Below are 16,828 nucleotides of genomic sequence, written 5' to 3' on the forward strand. Positions count from 1 at the left end.
TCAGTAATCTTTAGTGCTACCTCAGCAGTTCTCCTTCCTATGTAATGTTTTCCAAAAGAAAACTCTTCGACGTCTTAGCTATGCTTTAAGGGGAAGAAAATGTCATACTGCATGAAATCTGAGTTTGATCAAAGATCTTTTAATGTCAAACATGAGCATAATCAGAGTATCTGTACAAAATAACTGCTGCTTCAGATGACACGACCCCCTTGCTATGGTCAGGCCCAGCAGGTGTTGGGATCCAATGACTCATGTTTACAGGCCAAGTTTGGTCCTCCTCCAGTGCCTCCTTTTTGAGTTGTACCTGTAATCCAAAACACAAACACATGTCAGCTCATTCTCATGATGGCATGTTAATAAAATGTGGCATGAGTGAACAGGTCACAGGCAAATGGCTTCTGTGTAAGTGGTGAATGTATCTTATTCCAATATTTATATAGTTAATGTTTTTCTATGGACTGTTTTTGTAGGAAAATTCTCTTTACTTGAAGTTAATTCATCCATGACTAACACAGAAGCTCCTTTCATGTTATAGCCCTTTTTCTGACCAGCTGATAAGTATTATGGATAGATTTTACCAGTTCAATTCTAATAAGTGAGAGCATGTTCAAAAGTTTACTCAGAGTTCATTAAAAGTATGGAAATTCTGTAGAAGCTTCTCCAATTTCAGGCTGCAAACTTGCAAAAACCACATCCTGTATGAAAAACAGTCAAACACTACCATAGTCCAGTTTCTTTAAGTGAATACAGAATTATTTGAACATCTCAAAATCCCACTCTGAACAATTTGAAGAAAATGATTGTGGGGATTACTGAAACCTATCCAGACCACAGTAATTTCAGAAACTACAAATACCACGGAATCCTCCAGAGAAGCCCTGTGAGTTTAACAATGTTCAGCTACAGAGCTTCCTCATCACCAATAGTGAGAAGTAAAAGCACAATAGCAGACAGATGCTCTCAGCAGGGTTAATGACAGCACTCCACTGCAATGAAGTACTGCAATTGCAGGCCTGCTTTACATGGCATTTACATCCCGCATCTCCCCCCCATCTGAGTCCATCAGTCATGCAGCCTTGCACTTAATGATAGCGTAGAGGAGCAGCTCCAAAGTGAAACACGGTCTTACAGCAAAAAACGTCTCAACCGTTTAAAAACAGACAAGCTCACCAAGGCAGAATAACAACCAGACAGTCTACAGCGTGACATCCAACTGTTACCATGGTCAGAGTTCACATTCAAGTAAAGCAGTTGTACCCTCAAGAGATGACAGGGCTCCACACTGAATTCTCTGCACTCAGCTGCAGACTCAGGCCCCATCCACATGGTGCCAGAACTTTTTGAAAACGCAACTTTTTTCACCCCGCATCAAAAACATTCAAGTCCACACGACAGCATTTTCAAAAAGATCTCCGTCCACACGTATCCGCATCAATGCGTTCGTCAACATGTGTATAAGCAGAATAACTCCGAGAACGACAGGATAGGACCGGGACGTGTGGAAATTCACGCTGTTCCTCCTGTAGGACGATCTCCATCAGAGTTCTCCCACCAGCAGACAGCGCGTCCCGGTCTGACCCAGAACTGGCATCAGCGTCTTTGGCGAGGAATGTAAATGAATAAATACATATATATAAACTCTATGACACATAAATAAAACAGACGAACAAACATTTAAGTGCAAAGCATGTTTATCAACTCATCTTCGATATGGAGCTGTTTCAAATCAGAAAATGGCCAGTTTTAAATCTGTTTGTACATGTAGATGCGGGTTACATGCATGACGTCACAGCGGTTTTGTTCCCATGTACCCCGGATAGAAAAAGTTGCGGATAAAGCGTCCACACGACAACGCAGCTCCAGCATTTTCAAAAAAATTCCACCTTGGCCAGCGTTTTCAAAAAGTTCCGGCATCGTGTGGACGGGGCCTAAAGGTAATGGTAGAAGAGCAAACTCCAGCAGAAACCAAAGACTGGTTAAGTAAATCTGTCAGTTGTAGGTCTGATTCTGCTCCCTGGACGCTGACAATGCTTTGTAGAAGCTGCAATCCTATACCACAGACCTTTACATGTGCGTGTCTCACTATCTCCATTATAAATAATGAAAATTTATATGTATATTTGCTTATGGAATGAGTTACTAATGAGCAGAGTTAATCTGAAATAATAACGCAGGCAATTGACTGGAGTCAACATTTAAAGAGAACAGGAGTGAGAAGGCTTCATATCATCTCTTCCAAGAGCACCATAAACCGAAACCCCTGAAGTGTACGTTAAATTTAATCAAAGCCAAAATGAAGACTCAGGAGAAACTGCTCATAGAAGTAGGACAAATGATAGGATGGTTAAACTGCGTGTCTACTCCGTTATGGTTAGTTGATTTCGCATGTTGTGGTTTTATAAGCAGCATTGCCTTCAACCAAAGTTCACGTCAACACAGAGGTGACATCCCAACGCGGTGCCCTGTTCACACCACACACCATATCCTGACCTGATCTTGTTGCCAGTCTTCATTCGGATCCACTGTGGAATGGGCCTGTTCTGTTTCTGCTTCTTAGCGAGGAAGCGCTTAATCCTGAAGGTCTTGTGGGACGACTGGGAGAAAAATAATTCACCATATGAGCAGGAGTCAAAGAAGTACACCTCCATCTTCATTCTATTTTACATCGCGCTCTGACGATATTACAGTTAGCAAACCGACAAATCGCCTCCATGAAGGAAGCCATATGCTAACAGCAGCGTACCGGCTAGCATCATCGTGTAGCAGCGTACACTCATATACCATCATTTAAAGACAACATTCAACTCTCTGAAGTAGTATTGATATATTTAATAATCGCACACTGTATCAGAGTAGAATCGGGGAGGCTGTAAACACAGATGTTTAAAGATATCATATCTACCATTTTTTCCACAGTCCTTTCTCGACTATGGCGGCGATCGAAGAGAAAGAAGGAAGTGACGTTTCATTTTTATCCAATGAGCGCTCACGAAACAGCGACACCACGTGGAAGGTTTCATTGATCGCGTTTGTGTCCTCCGTGGGCTCTGAAGTTCCTCGTTTAGCAGATCAGTGGTTTCTGTACCGCACAGATACTTTTAAAGATGTATGGTTTTTGTTTACAATGTTTACTTGTCAGTTGACTTTGGTTATTGTATTGACTGTGATTTTTCTCTATGGAAATAAGTACTACTATGCCGTGCCATGTCTATTCATCGTGTGTTACTGTGTGTGTGCATGTGAAGAATTGAACTTTATTGATTACCCCATAAGGGAAATTATTTTCTGTATGGATGTTTGTCTGGTATGGAGGGTGGGAGGGATGGGGTTTATCGTTATTGTTTAATTCTATAAAGCACTATGTTGCATTTTATATGAAAAGTGCTCTATAAATAAAGTTGATTTAATTTGACATGGGTAGAAAAAAGTATATTCTCTATTGGAGTATTTAGTGGACATCCTGTAAAGGAACCATATTTGCTAAGAGACTACAACATATACACTATTCCTAATTAATATAATATAATCAGTAAGGGCCCAATAGCATACTTATGCTATTCTTGGACGAAGATTTAATTCCAGTTTCAACACTGAAGCGCTCTAGCTACATATTTCAGAAATTATCCATCTATCCATCTACTTGACAAGCATAATCGTCTTGTCTTCAGTTGCTTTTCTGCCTTGTACACTAAGAGTCTGCTGGATCCAATTCCAGCTATCTGCGTGTGAGAAACTGGGTACGCCCCGGGCATGTCGTCAGCACATGCCCGGGGAGTGGGGCTACATGAGACAAAGATCCACTCATACTAGGGACAATCTGGAGTGATCGATTCACCTAAATTGCATGTTTTTGGAGGTGGGAGGAAGCCAGGAAACTTGAGTACCCACGCAGACGTGTGGAGAAAATGCAAACTTCGCACATAAAGGAAAAGAACCCAGAACCTTGTAGCTGTGAGGCGACAGCACTACCTTCTGTGCTGCCCACCTCAGAAACTCTTATACCCAAAAGGTAAAATATGAATAACAACAACAATGAAGTTGTGTAGGGTTTTTCTTTTGTATTTAAGGACTTAACAAACATTTCACCATAAACAAACAAAAAAGACCTTTGCATCGCCATTTTTTTTGCTTCCTTTAGTTTAGTCTATCACACATTAACGGTTCAGGAGAGATTGGGATTAGAAAGGACACTTGCTGTTCACCTTGACTCAAATCTGTAAACTGGCATGGTTGTTACAGCAGTCTTGTCAGATGGCTATTCTTCCAGTCTAGGCTAGACCATAACACAAGACTGCAAAACAGCATGTGCTGTTGTTGTTGTTGTCCCTGCAATATTGTGAATATTTTATGGTTATAGTCCATGGAAATATTTTATATAACTTCTGGACATACACTTTGAGGGCCACATGACCAGTAGAGGTTCATATAGAAAATGCTAACTGGTCAATCATTGATTTAGAATGTCTAGCTCCCCAGGCAATGTGAGATGTTGCTGTCAAACTGTAAAGGGTAACATTACAATGGAAAAGTTATCCAAAAAAATGTTGAAAACATGTCAATTAGTCTGCAAAAGCTGACATTCTGAGTAATTCATCACATTGCATACAATTCTTTGAATCAGGGAAACAATACTGGCATAAGGTCACTTTGAGTTCATGTGGTCCGAGAAAGCTTTGGCTTCTCCCAATTCGCCTGACATTTAAACTCTTATCAAAAAATATTAATGTTAGTTCTCCTAACAAGTACAGCTAAAGAGGGTCACATTCAGGCACAGAGATGCTCCAAAATCACACATCTGTTTCTGAGAATAAGAGGACTTGATGCAGCCCTGCATGAATCACAGTGCACAAGCACCTGAGGCACCACATTGCTGTTCTGAGCAGCACAGACCCTCACGCCTTCTCTTCCACACCCTTGAATCTTCACAAGGGAAATCGGCTCAGTCTTCTCCTTTGTCAGATGCTTTCTCCATGTCTGTCTTCTTGGAGGCAGAGTTAGATTCATCTCCTCCTCCCGTAACACGATTACGGCTCCTGGCCCCTGGCTGGTACAGTTGAATAGCGGGTCGGTCCTGATGCAAAGAAATAACTCTGAAAAAACACTGAAAAAGCTTCCTCTAAATTTCTTGATATGATGTTCGTTTAGAATCAGTACCTTATTTCTCAGTCGCTCTCTTTTACCGCTATCCTCTCTCTTGTCTTTGGCCAGTTTCACCAGCTTCTCTGAGTGAGAAGAGTCCCCAGTGCTTTCGCCTTTTTTCTTCTCGCACTCTTTTTCCTTTTTAGCCTCCTCCTGCTGCTTCCTGAATGAATTCTCTCCATCCTGCCGTTCTCTCCTTCTCCGACGGTCTTCATCCTGTCTCCTGATGCGCTCCTTCTCTTTCTGCCGCCGCTCCTTCTCCCAATCTCGGTCATGCTCTCTATCTTGATCTATGTCACGTTCTCTAAAATCCTTCCTTCCATGCTCATCCGCTCTGTTTATGAAACAAAATTCCTGTCTAAGCATTATGTTGTTAAATGAGCATTGATTTCAAAAACAAAACTTTACTAACTTCCTTCCTCGATCTTCCTTGTTTTCAGTGTACTGACGCCTCTTATGCTCAGCACTGCCCATGGATCTGTCCTCTTTATTAGACTTCTCTGTTTTCTTGGTCTTTTCCTTGGGTTTCTCAGAATCAGCGTCATCGCCTCTGTCTGGCTTCTTCAGGAGCTACACAGTTAGAAAATGTAAAAAATCATTGTGAAGTCTTGAAAATTTCACACTATGTCAAAATTACTGAATCTACAAAGGCACACACCTTAATTTTTGGCTCTTCTTTAACTTGGTCCTGATCTTTCTCCAGTGGTCTCTCAAGCCTCTTCACCTTCTCAGCCTCTTTGCGCTTCCTTCTGTCTTCCTCCCTCCATTTACGACGTTCCTCATCACGCAGACGTTTGCGTTCAAGCTCCCTTCTTCTTCTCTCTTCTTTCTTTTCCTCTCTGATTCTCTAAATATCATTTAAAAAAAAGAGAGATTCAGATCACAATCATGCAATTCCACATTGTTTTGTACAACCCCGGCCATACAACTAATGTTTTACCTGTTTATTCTTCAGAAAGTCCAACAGAGGAGTTGTCTTTTTAGCTTGAAGGGGGACAAAAATGTTGATTTCATGATTCCAGCACTTTACAAATATATATTTCCATGTTTCATGTCCAATTTTTTTGATTAAACAGACAGTTTACCAACCGACAAGTTCCTTTGATTTTGCCTCAAGTTCTTCCAATAAGGTTTCAGGTGTTGATGCTAACTTTTCGTCATCTCCATTGTAACTTTCCAGAAACTTCCTGTATTCAGGATCTGAAAGGAAATATACAGCATACCAAGAAGTATATCACATACAATTTACTAAAACAACCACTCTAACAGAAGAAATCAACAAATACATTCATCAAATATTGGTAGTTTGTTGCATGGTATGAAAAAAGCAAGTAAACACTCACTATAGAATATCTGACACATAACCTTTATCAGTAAATTTGTGTTACCTTCAACAATTGTTCCACATTTTGCATCCTTCTTCTTGTTCTTGTTCTTTGACGTCTTTTGGAAAGGTGCAAACTCAACAACAGCAGGATATTCCTGTCCTGTATAAAAACCAAAATGTGGACGTAAACGTACAAAAAAAATAACCAATAGTTGTGTATTTTAGCAATAAATCTTGCGTCCACTTACCTCTGTTGTCAATGAACACATATCCATCAAATCTGTCTCTGAAGAGGACAATATCGTCTTGATTTTTGAAATTTATGTAAGCTCTTGCGAAGAGGTGAGGGTAAAGACTGTATGGGCACAATATGTAAATTAGATCCATCTACGTCATTACATGTATATATTAATGGATTAAACGTCTTCCTGTCAATTCACCTCGTGTCGTTGGCGAAAAATTCCAAGTAATCCACTTCTGGTAGAGGCTGTAACTGTTCCTCCAGGTCCTCCTTCGTCAGATTTGGTGGCAAGCGTCTGATCACGATCTAAATTATAAATGATTGAGACAGGTTAACATTTATTTGCAGGGTAAATAAATAAGACTGGGATAAGTAAACAATTGCCTAACGGTAGTTATGATTAACAATGTCGGATTGTTTGGCTTTTGCGTACTATACGAATAATATTAAACTTCCACCAATCTACGAGCAACTGTCGCTAATATAGCTAGCAAATTTTACCTTTGTCATGGCCTCTTTCTTTTCCTTGGGCTTTTCCGTCTTTTCTGCATCTTCACACTTTATTCCCACTTTTTTCTCTTTCGGTCGGGTGTTTTCTTTGTCTTCTTTCATAATTAATTAATTACTTAGTTCTACAGATAAAATTTCATGGCACTCTATTGACTTGTTTACTTTTTTGCAAGTTAGCTAGCTACAAGCGAACGAACTCATGCTATGGGCGACCAGCTTCCTCTATTACGGCTAGACGTGCAATTGAGTGTTACCACGAGAGGGCACTGTGGATTAGGACATGCCTGCTCTGTTAACTGGAAATAATAAAATACAATACAATGGATTTACTATTTTATGTACACTTGGTTTTTTAGGGTGGTTTTTCTTCAGCAAAAACTTTTTTTTTTCTCTCAGCTACACAGTTATGCTCCTTTACCAACTGAGACGTTGGAATCGAAAGACGGAACTTCCTGTTTCGGGTATATTTCAAAATAAAATATTAGATAGCCGTAAAAGTCACATTTGATATTTTAAAAAATGTAATTTTTCATGTTTTCATGTATTGGATAGATAATAATTAATCTCATAATTATTTCTCAGAATGTTGGCAAACGTTTGCCCACTTCGTATTGTAGATGTTTGGAAGAAAAATAAGCGCTTTTCCTCGTGCTGATGCTTTTCTTTTCTAATATCTCTAACAGGAAATGTTACTCTGTTTCCGGTTCCTGAAGGTGACCAACCCGTAGCCATTTTGTTAGCTTGTTAGCAAAACAAACTTCACCGGATTCTTAGAGCAACTTGCTTTGTTGTTGTTTGCCCTGTGATAGTTTAAGTCTATAACAATGTGGTACGAAATTTTGCCCAGTCTTTCCATTTTGTGGGTGTGTCTCGTCGCTCCTGGAGTCTGCACCATTCAAATCCACAAGTTAATCAACGGAGGAAAGGTGAGGATGCTAAAAGCTAACGTGACTGTGATCGTGGTCAAAAGCGCAAAGTAGCTTAACACGAAGCTATTTCATCATCAATAGTTTTGTTCGCTAACTGATAGAAGTCTCTCGTTTCCGTAGGAGAAGCGAATCGCTCGGGTTCCTTGGCAATGGTATTTGATGGAGAGAGACAGGAGAGTGTCGGGGACTGGATACTACTCTGACAGCAAGGTGAACGTCGGCCTTTCAATATTGAACAAACCTTGTGTCATTTTTGTACAGATAATTGGAAAAATGTATATATTTCTCCTCTTATAACCCAACCCTCTATTATATTTAGACAATTTGATATAGTCTGGCAAATTACTAAAAAAAAAAAAAAAAAAACCTCATCCATGAAACCTCATACATGAAAACAGCCTCCTGGAGGGAGTATTTCTTTAGTATTTGTTTTTAAGTTATTACACAGATATGTTTTGCTGTATTGCTTTCGTTTTTGTTTTATAAATAGATAGATACTTTATTAATCCCGGATATTACGTGTGCCCACAATTTTAGTCTCGACTAAGAAAGACAAGTGGAAAGATGGTAGATAAAGGGAGACTGTTTTCATGTTAGTGCGAGTATTGTCAGTTTCAAATGACGGTAGTAAGAAGAACAGGAGCATCATGTTGTTAAGGTCAGGATATAGATCAGTTCAGTTTGGAATCATTTTCCAAAATACATATTTTTCTTACGAATAAATGTCAAATATTTAGATGACAAAACTGTCTTTATTACTTTACATTTGTAACTGAGTAAAAGTAGTAAATCCAAAGCATTGCAAGAAAGTTGGATTTAAGGTGACTGGAGTTTTTCTGTGTTTGAAGAAGTTTCTCCTGTCATCCAAGAGGTCTCTTCAGTACGGACATTTAAACTTGCCAACACATTGACCATTGTCGGTGTTTTTTAAGGAATGTGGACATGCACACCATCATAGGTGCTTGGCTATGTTCATTCTGTAGTTAAAAGTTAGACAATATGGGGTTTTTATTTGTTTTACTCTATAAACTGCACAAATCACACATATGATCTTTTCAAGTCTCAAATTAAAATCTGCATAAAGAGTTTTATCAAATTTTCATTTAATCCAGATCTATCCCAATATTGTTGAGTTTTTTCATATCTAATTCATAACCCTGTGACCAGATTTACCAGTATTGTTGCAAACAAAAAAGCACAAAAGACTTTGTGGACATATGCTGTATGTATTTCTAAATATCTTTTTTTTGCCAACAGGGACTAGAGAATATCCACTGATGACCAGCAATATGAAAACCTACATGAGAAGAAAGTTAATTGGGAAGGTTATATTTAACATTCAGGTGTTTGATTCTTCAATCCTGTAAAGTAGTTGGTATTAAACTTTTCCACAATGGAAATCTTTGGAGGCTTCCTGGTGCATTTATTACATTTCAGAAGCATCAAACTGTGGTCAAATAAATGTACACCTGTTTTTGTTAGTCACATGAAGGTGTTATAGTAAGATTTGTCATGAGGGTAGAAATTGTTCATCGATTTTAGAATATTAAGCATCTGATTAATAAATATGGTTTTTGTGGAGTTGGAGATAAATATGACAGACTGGGGGGTTTAATTAAAACTCATATGTTATATGCTCATCATGTGCTTCATGTTTAAAATATTTAAATGCAAGATAATTCTGGACTTTTTGGCATGGAAATTTATTTCAAATGTAAATGAAATATAATCAGCAAATGAAATGAAAATACAAAATACAAATCTGTAAAAATGTTGGTTTTGGCTAAATTAGATTGACATAAATGTTCGTGCAGATCTATTTATACTTTTCACTGAGTAACTTTACTAAAATACTTTCAGTACCTTTAGAAAAAACCTGACAAACAGCTGAGTAAGCTTAAAAAAAGGTCTTGAAGTTATGTCACATGAATTCTTCCAGCAGGACACAACATATTCCTTCCATGCTCATGTTTTTACTAAACAGTATGGAGTTAGCATTACTAGATCGGCTCATGCGTCAGGACTCCTTTACCACGTGACCAAGTTTTTGGGACAGACTTATTCGTGCTGTTTTACTCATTAATTTTATTAAAACAATTATGTAACTAAGCAAAAACTAAACAATTTAATGTGGATTTAGTACTCTAACCTGCAAAACCGTTTGTTAAACCTCCGGTTCACAAGTTTTTTTAAAAATAGACTTAACATTGATGAATATTCACAAAATAGGAATTGTGCATTAAAAATATTTTTATAGATGATCCAATCATTTGAGAAAGGTGTAAGAAAATTGTTTTTTGAAACACTGAAATGAAAAATAACTAATAGAATCAAGCACTTATATGACTCACAGATTCATTCTTTACAAACAAGACCCTCATCACTTGAGAGTTCTTTAAAAGGGACTAATTTTATTGTCATCAAAACTTGAACAGACAAAAAAAAATAAAGTTGTTCAATAAAAGGGACCATTAGATGAAAAAATGACGATCACTTCTCCTCTTTGCCTTTGGTTTTTCTGTACACCATGTCCCTGAAACTTGACAAGATTTTGCTCTCTCTCTTTCTCCTCTCCTCCTGGTTGAAGGAAGCCAGAGCTCTCTTCTCATCTGCGCTGTAAATCTGGTTCTCTTTTCTCAGACGCACGGCCTCCATACGACGATGTCTGCAGGGTTACATTTGAAATGCGTCAACTTCAATGTTAATTTACTATATTTAGAAACTGCACCACACTGACAGAGATTATTGAATTACAGATAGTACAATAAAGTTTATAATCCCATTTGTTGACATCATGTACCTGCTGCCACTCATGACGTAGCCCGACTTCTCAAAATTGGCAATCTCATCGCTGGTTAGACCAATTTCACCTCTTCGGGGGATACGTTTTCCTGCTTTGACATACTCAGCCATTGCAGCACCTTCACCTGGCAGAAGAGCATGTCCAAAACTGGAGGAAGAAAAAAAACATTTCAAACAAGTAACATTAACTTAATGAGCCAAGAATGTATTTGAAAATAGGTTCTCAACAACACAAGATATTTGAGGAAATGCCAACAGCATAACAAAAAATGTGAAAAATGCCAGATGTTCCTGAAGTACCAATATTTCATTTAAGTAATTTAGAAAACAGCTTATATTAGAGCTACCTTCACTGCATTTAAAAATAGTGAGTGAGGCTGAACAGCAATGCTTTAAGATAAACATGCTAATAAACTTACTCCAAAGGTCTGTCGTCCTGGGACATGTGTGTGAGTGGAGCTTCAGGGCCAACCATATGTTCATCCATGCACGTCTTCTCCACCCACATCACCCCACTAGGATCCTCCTCCTCTTCTTCCTCCTCCGACTCTTCACTGCTGGAGTTACTTGACTCCTTATGAGTCTTTTTTGTCTTCTTCCTCTTTGACTTCTTTGACCTGTTACAAAATATGACATTTGGTTTATTAAAATGTTGCTTTCTGTGTAAAATAAATTGGCTTTTATAGCTTTTATATATAGTATTCTCTAGCTGCAAGAGGACACAAGCCAGTGTCTTATTGTGCCGGTCCCAAGCCCGGATAAATACAGAGGGTTGCGTCAGGAAGGGCATCCGGCGTAAAACTTTTGCCAAATCGAAAGATGCGAATCAAACCGATGACTTCCATACCGGATCGGTCGAGGCCCAGGTTAACAACGACCGCCATCGGCGCTGTTGACCTACAGGGCGCCGGTGGAAATTGGATTAATGTTGGTCGAAGAAGGAGAGGAGGAAAGTGCGTTCGCACAAAGAAAGAAGAGGAACACCAAGAGTATAGGACTAAGAGTAGGGACGTTGAATGTTGGAACTATGACAGGAAAAGGTAGAGAGTTGGTTGACATGATGCAGAGGAGGAAGGTAGACATACTGTGTGTCCAGGAGACCAGGTGGAAAGGTAGCAAGGCTAGAAGTTTAGGAGCAGGGTTCAAGTTGTTCTATCATGGTATAGATGGGAAGAGAAATGGAGTAGGAGTTATCTTGAAGGAGGAGTTTGTTAGGAATGTCCTGGAGGTAAAAAGAGTGTCGGATAGAGTGATGAGTCTTGAAGCTAGAAACAGAAGGTGTGATGTTCAATGTTGTTAGCGGGTATGCTCCACAGGTAGGATGTGAGCTGGAGGAGAAGGAGAAATTCTGGTCGGACCTTGATGAAGTGATGCAGAGCATGCCTAGAAGTGAGAGAGTTGTCATTGGAGCAGACTTCAATGGACATGTTGGTGCAGGAAACAGAGGTGATGAGGATGTGATGGGCAGGTTTGGTATCCAGGAGAGGAATGCAGAAGGACAGATGGTAGTTGACTTTGCAAAAAGGATGGAAATGGCTGTAGTGAATACTTTCTTCCAGAAGAGGCTGGAACATAGGGTGACCTATAAGAGTGGCGGTAGGAGCACACAGGTAGACTACATCTTGTGTAGACGGTGTAACCTGAAAGAGATCAGTGACTGCAAAGTAGTGGTAGGCGAGAGTGCAGCCAAACAGCATAGGATGGTGGTGTGTAGGATGACTCTGGTGGTGAGGAAGATCAAGAGGGCAAAGGCAGAGCAGAAGACGAAATGGTGGAAGCTAAAAAAGAAAGAGTGTTGCATGACTTTTAGGAAGGTGTTAAGACAGGCTCTGGGTGGTCAGGAGGTGCTTCCAGATGACTGGAAAACTACAGCTAATGTGATCAGGGAGACAGGTAGGAAAGTACTTGGTGTGTCATCTGGAAAGAAAGTAGATAAGGAGACTTGGTGGTGGAAAGAGGAGGTACAGGAGTGTATACAGAGAAAGAGGTTAGCCAAGAGGAAGTGGGACACTGAGAGGACTGAGGAGAGTAGACAGGAGTACAGGGAGATGCAGCGTAAGGTGAAGGTAGAGGTAGCAAAGGCCAAACAAGAAGCTTATGATGACTTGTATGCTAGGTTGGACCGTAAGGAGGGAGAGACTGATCTATACAGGTTGGCAAGACAGAGAGACAGAGATGGGAAGGACGTGCAGCAGGTTATGGTGATTAAGGATAGGGATGGAAGTCTATTGACAGGTGCCAGTAGTGTGATGGGAAGATGGAAAGAGTACTTTGAAGAGTTGATGAACATGGAAAATGAGAGAGAACAAAGACTAGAAGAGGTGACTGTTGTGGACCAGGATGTAGCAAAGATTAGTCAGGATGAAGTGAGGAGGGCATTGAAGAGGATGAAGAGTGGAAAGGCAGTCGGTCCTGATGATACACCTGTAGAGGTATGGAAGTGTCTAGGAGAGGTGGCGGTAGAGTTTCTGACTGGGTTGTTCAACAGGATCTTAGATAGTGAGAAGATGCCAGAGGAATGGAGGAGAAGTGTGCTGGTGCCCATTTTTAAGAACAAGGGAGATGTGCAGAGTTGTGGCAACTACAGAGGAATAAAGCTGATGAGCCATACAATGAAGTTATGGGAAAGAGTAGTGGAAGCTAGACTAAGGGCAGAAGTGAACATTTGTGAGCAGCAGTATGGTTTCATGCCAAAAAAGACTACTACAGATGCAGTATTTGCTTTGAGGATGTTTATAGAGAAGTACAGAGAAGGCCAGAGGGAGCTGCATTGTGTTTTTGTAGATCTGGAGAAAGCTTATGACAGGGTGCCCAGAGAGGAACTGTGGTATTGTATGAGGAAGTTTGGAGTGGCAGAGAAGTATGTTAGAGCGGTGCAGGACATGTATGAGGACTGTAAGACAGTGGTGAGGTGTGCTGTAGGTGTGACAGAGGAGTTCAAGGTGGAGGTGGGACTGCATCAGGGATCAGCTCTGAGCCCCTTCTTGTACGCTATGGTGATGGACAGGCTGACAGACGAGGTTAGACAGGAATCTCCATGGACTATGATGTTTGCAGATGACATTGTGATCTGTAGTGAGAGCAGGGAACAGGTGGAGGAGAAGCTAGAGAGGTGGAGGTTTGTCCTGGAAAGGAGAGGAATGAAGGTTAGCCGCAGTAAGACAGAGTACATGTGTGTGAATGAGAGGAACCCAAGTGGAAGAGTGAGGTGACAGGGAGAAGAGATCAAGAAGGTGGAGGATTTTAAGTACTTAGGCTCAACAGTCCAGAGCAATGGAGAGTGTGGAAAAGAGGTGAAGATGTGTGTACAGGCAGGATGGAACGGGTGGAGGAAAGTGTCAGGTGTGATGTGTGATAGAAGAGTTTCAGCTGAAATGAAAGGAAAGGTGTACAAAACTGTGGTGAGACCAGCGATGTTGTTTGGTCTAGAGACAGTGTCACTGAAGAAAAGACAGGAGACAGAGCTGGAGGTAGCAGAGATGAAGATGCTGAGGTTCTCTCTGGGAGTGACCAGGAAGGATAGCATCAGGAATGAGTACATCAGAGGGACAGCACATGTTAGAGGTTTTGGAGATAAAGTCAGAGAGGCCAGACTGAGATGGTTTGGACATGTCCAGAGGAGAGATAGTGAATATATCGGTAGAAGGATGCTGAGTTTTGAACTGCCAGGCAGGAGGCCTAGAGGAAGACCAAAGAGGAGGTTTATGGATGTAATGAGGGAAGACATGAAGGTAGTTGGTGTGAGAGAAGAGGATTCAAAGGACAGGGCTAGATGGAGGAAATTGATTCGCTGTGGCGACCCCTGAGGGAAAAAGCCAAAAGGAAAAGAAGAAGATTCTCTTACTTTTTTCTTTTCTTTTTCTTCTTCTTCTTTGATTCTTCATCTGAACGACAAAACACAATAGTTAAGTTTAAAAAAACTCAAGAAAACTTGTTGTGCATGAATGAATGTAATTGTCATAGTCATACCATCTGAATCCTGCTCCAGCTCACTGTTCTCATTGTGCTTTTTCTTTTTCTTTTTAGATTTTTTCTTCTTTCTCTTCTTCTTCTCTTCTAAGAAAGACAGACAGGATGCCTTGTAACTACAAACATATAATATCCCTGTATTATATTCATGAATAAACATACCTTCTGAGCTAGATTCGGAACTACTGTTTTTCTCATCTTCCACTGGTGTGAATTCATCCGAGCTGGTGGAGACAAAAGACAGACATGGCATTCTGCAATCGTACACATGATCAATGTGAATAATGCTGGAAGATCCTCATCATTCAAAGCATGATGGAGGAATAACAACTCACTCTGGCTCTTTCACTCTCGGTGAATATCCCCAAACTTCAGGACAGCCTAATTCACCAATCCTCTCCCTTTCTTGAAGACGCCTGCAAGAGAAAGCCAGATATGCAGTAATAAAAAAAATTACACCCGTGAATTTCGAAACCGAACAGTATTTATTTGATCACTGTGCCACCAAGAAGTACGAAGCAAGGAGGCAATCCGTGGTTTAAGTATTTTGAGCTATTACCTGGCAATAAAAGCCTCTTGTCTCTGTCGCTGAGCATCGTCCCTCTGCTGCTCATAGTAATAGTCATCTCTGAAGCTTCCATGCTTCCCGGAAGCATCATAATGATTGTGACTGTTGTTGGTGTTGTTGTAACGGTCTCTGGATCTGGACCTAGATCTGCTGCGGCGAGGGCTTCCTATGCGAATGCGTCTGAGATTTTTTGCCTCTCGGAATCGGCGCTCCCGTTCTTCGCGCTCCCTCTCTCTATTTCTTGGCTTTGGAAGTTTGGGCCCAAAGCTATCCGGTGATAGGCTGCGTTCGCGGCTGTCGTTTCGGTGACGGCTGCGGGAACGACTTCTGGGTCTCCGGGGCCGAGGACTCGGAGAGTCGCCGCTGTCTGACAGGGGCATACTTTCTGACTTTCTTAAATCAACAAGACACGTTTAAGATCAAAAATATATAATAACTGAAAACAAATTACGTTTTTTCGCCTCGATGTCACCCCTGTCTTCTGTGGTACGCACTGAAATTATTCAGTAACAGGAAGTTCCGATATGTGCGTTCGGAAACACCTACCGGCCTTCCCGACAAGTATCTATGTAGTTCCGCTTTCATGTGTTCTATAAATTTTAAAAAAGTGAAAAAAAATTAATTTAAAAACTACATACATACATACATACATACATACATACATACATACATACATACATACATACATACATACATACATACATACATACATACATACATACATACATACATACATACATACATACATACATACATACAAACAGTGCCCCGCAACCACTAACACTTCTTATTTCAAAATTACACTTTATTTTTACTCTTATTTGTAACCGAAACCCTATTTTATTTTATTTTATTTTATTTTATTTTATTTTATTTTATTTTATTTTATTTTATTTCACTGAAGATTTTGTCTCTAAATTGTGGAAAAAATGGAAAATATCCTGATAACTAATAGATTTGTCATATCAGGTGGACAACGTCTATGGACATACGATATTATTTATCGTTACATTTCATGTGTAGTAGGGGAAGGTTTTTCTCATATTATCTCAGAAATTTACATATTTTTATTTTGCAATTGCATTGTATAGGTAATTATATATGCTCTTGTCAGCATGTATTTTGGTCACTATACACAACACAGCGGATACTGATGTTGAGAAGAAAACAATTAAATTCGTAGAGAAATTAAGGCATGCATAAAACATTAAAGTATAATAAACTTTCACCAAAAAAAAAAAAAAGAAGTTCATTAAATACCCATGCAAAAGCGAGTCAGAATAAGTGCGTTATAATAAGTGATTTAAAATAAGTAACTGAATCTGTACTTCTTCTTTTTTTTT

General features: G+C 39.8%; 4 protein-coding genes and 1 non-coding gene across 6 annotated transcripts; 1 reads left to right on the top strand and 4 right to left on the bottom strand.

The window, feature by feature from the left end:
- Window positions 1-119: 119 nt before the first annotated feature.
- On the bottom strand, window positions 120-2,959 carry rpl39 (ribosomal protein L39). Its single transcript, XM_068326350.1, has 3 exons — window positions 2,903-2,959; window positions 2,491-2,594; window positions 120-304 (listed from the first exon to the last, which is right to left on the bottom strand). Exons 1-3 carry the CDS (start codon window positions 2,903-2,905, stop codon window positions 256-258), a joined length of 156 nt encoding a protein of 51 aa, XP_068182451.1. The 5' UTR covers window positions 2,906-2,959; the 3' UTR covers window positions 120-255.
- On the bottom strand, window positions 891-1,020 carry LOC137603266 (small nucleolar RNA SNORA69). The gene has a single exon (XR_011037244.1). It is a non-coding gene; the product is annotated as a small nucleolar RNA SNORA69 (small nucleolar RNA).
- Window positions 2,960-4,038: 1,079 nt separating the features above from the next.
- Window positions 4,039-7,627, bottom strand: upf3b (UPF3B regulator of nonsense mediated mRNA decay). The gene is made up of 10 exons (XM_068325448.1): window positions 7,209-7,627; window positions 6,907-7,013; window positions 6,715-6,821; window positions 6,528-6,626; window positions 6,229-6,339; window positions 6,080-6,123; window positions 5,798-5,986; window positions 5,552-5,709; window positions 5,155-5,473; window positions 4,039-5,071 (listed from the first exon to the last, which is right to left on the bottom strand). Exons 1-10 carry the CDS (start codon window positions 7,317-7,319, stop codon window positions 4,940-4,942), a joined length of 1,377 nt encoding a protein of 458 aa, XP_068181549.1. The 5' UTR covers window positions 7,320-7,627; the 3' UTR covers window positions 4,039-4,939.
- A 282-nt stretch (window positions 7,628-7,909) lies between these two features.
- Window positions 7,910-9,550, top strand: ndufa1 (NADH:ubiquinone oxidoreductase subunit A1). The gene is made up of 3 exons (XM_068326246.1): window positions 7,910-8,143; window positions 8,267-8,356; window positions 9,404-9,550. Exons 1-3 carry the CDS (start codon window positions 8,042-8,044, stop codon window positions 9,422-9,424), a joined length of 213 nt encoding a protein of 70 aa, XP_068182347.1. The 5' UTR covers window positions 7,910-8,041; the 3' UTR covers window positions 9,425-9,550.
- A 987-nt stretch (window positions 9,551-10,537) lies between these two features.
- nkap (NFKB activating protein) lies at window positions 10,538-16,003 on the bottom strand. 2 transcript variants are annotated; one of them, XM_068326245.1, is made up of 8 exons: window positions 15,477-16,003; window positions 15,253-15,333; window positions 15,080-15,141; window positions 14,918-15,004; window positions 14,793-14,832; window positions 11,368-11,565; window positions 10,947-11,096; window positions 10,538-10,811 (listed from the first exon to the last, which is right to left on the bottom strand). In XM_068326245.1, exons 1-8 carry the CDS (start codon window positions 15,863-15,865, stop codon window positions 10,637-10,639), a joined length of 1,182 nt encoding a protein of 393 aa, XP_068182346.1. In that variant the 5' UTR covers window positions 15,866-16,003; the 3' UTR covers window positions 10,538-10,636. The 2 variants fall into 2 exon arrangements, with proteins under 2 accessions (XP_068182346.1, XP_068182345.1); XM_068326244.1 differs by having other exon boundaries at window positions 14,918-15,141.
- Between the last annotated feature and the right edge of the window lie 825 nt (window positions 16,004-16,828).

This window comes from Antennarius striatus, chromosome 10 (assembly GCF_040054535.1).
Source record: "Antennarius striatus isolate MH-2024 chromosome 10, ASM4005453v1, whole genome shotgun sequence".
Classification (NCBI taxonomy): domain Eukaryota; kingdom Metazoa; phylum Chordata; class Actinopteri; order Lophiiformes; family Antennariidae; genus Antennarius; species Antennarius striatus.

Bases quoted from the DNA above. Each gene is read 5' to 3' on its own strand.
- ndufa1 (XM_068326246.1), top strand. From the start codon at position 8,042: ATGTGGTACGAAATTTTGCCCAGTCTTTCCATTTTGTGGGTGTGTCTC. The intron at 8,144-8,266 runs GTGAGGATGCTA...TCGTTTCCGTAG, and splicing joins AGTTAATCAACGGAGGAAAG to GAGAAGCGAATCGCTCGGGT. The intron at 8,357-9,403 runs GTGAACGTCGGC...TTTTGCCAACAG, and splicing joins GATACTACTCTGACAGCAAG to GGACTAGAGAATATCCACTG.
- nkap (XM_068326244.1), bottom strand. From the start codon at position 15,865: ATGCCCCTGTCAGACAGCGGCGACTCTCCGAGTCCTCGGCCCCGGAGA. The intron at 15,334-15,476 runs GTAATAGCTCAA...TTTCTCTTGCAG, and splicing joins CAAGAGGCTTTTATTGCCAG to GCGTCTTCAAGAAAGGGAGA. The intron at 15,142-15,252 runs GTGAGTTGTTAT...TGTCTCCACCAG, and splicing joins CCGAGAGTGAAAGAGCCAGA to CTCGGATGAATTCACACCAG.
- upf3b (XM_068325448.1), bottom strand. From the start codon at position 7,319: ATGAAAGAAGACAAAGAAAACACCCGACCGAAAGAGAAAAAAGTGGGA. The intron at 5,987-6,079 runs GTAAAACATTAG...AATGATATTTAG, and splicing joins ACTTTCTGAAGAATAAACAG to AGAATCAGAGAGGAAAAGAA. The intron at 5,474-5,551 runs GTTAGTAAAGTT...TTTCATAAACAG, and splicing joins AAGGAAGATCGAGGAAGGAA to AGCGGATGAGCATGGAAGGA.
- rpl39 (XM_068326350.1), bottom strand. The intron at 305-2,490 runs GTCAGGATATGG...TTTGGATTACAG, and splicing joins AAGACTGGCAACAAGATCAG to GTACAACTCAAAAAGGAGGC.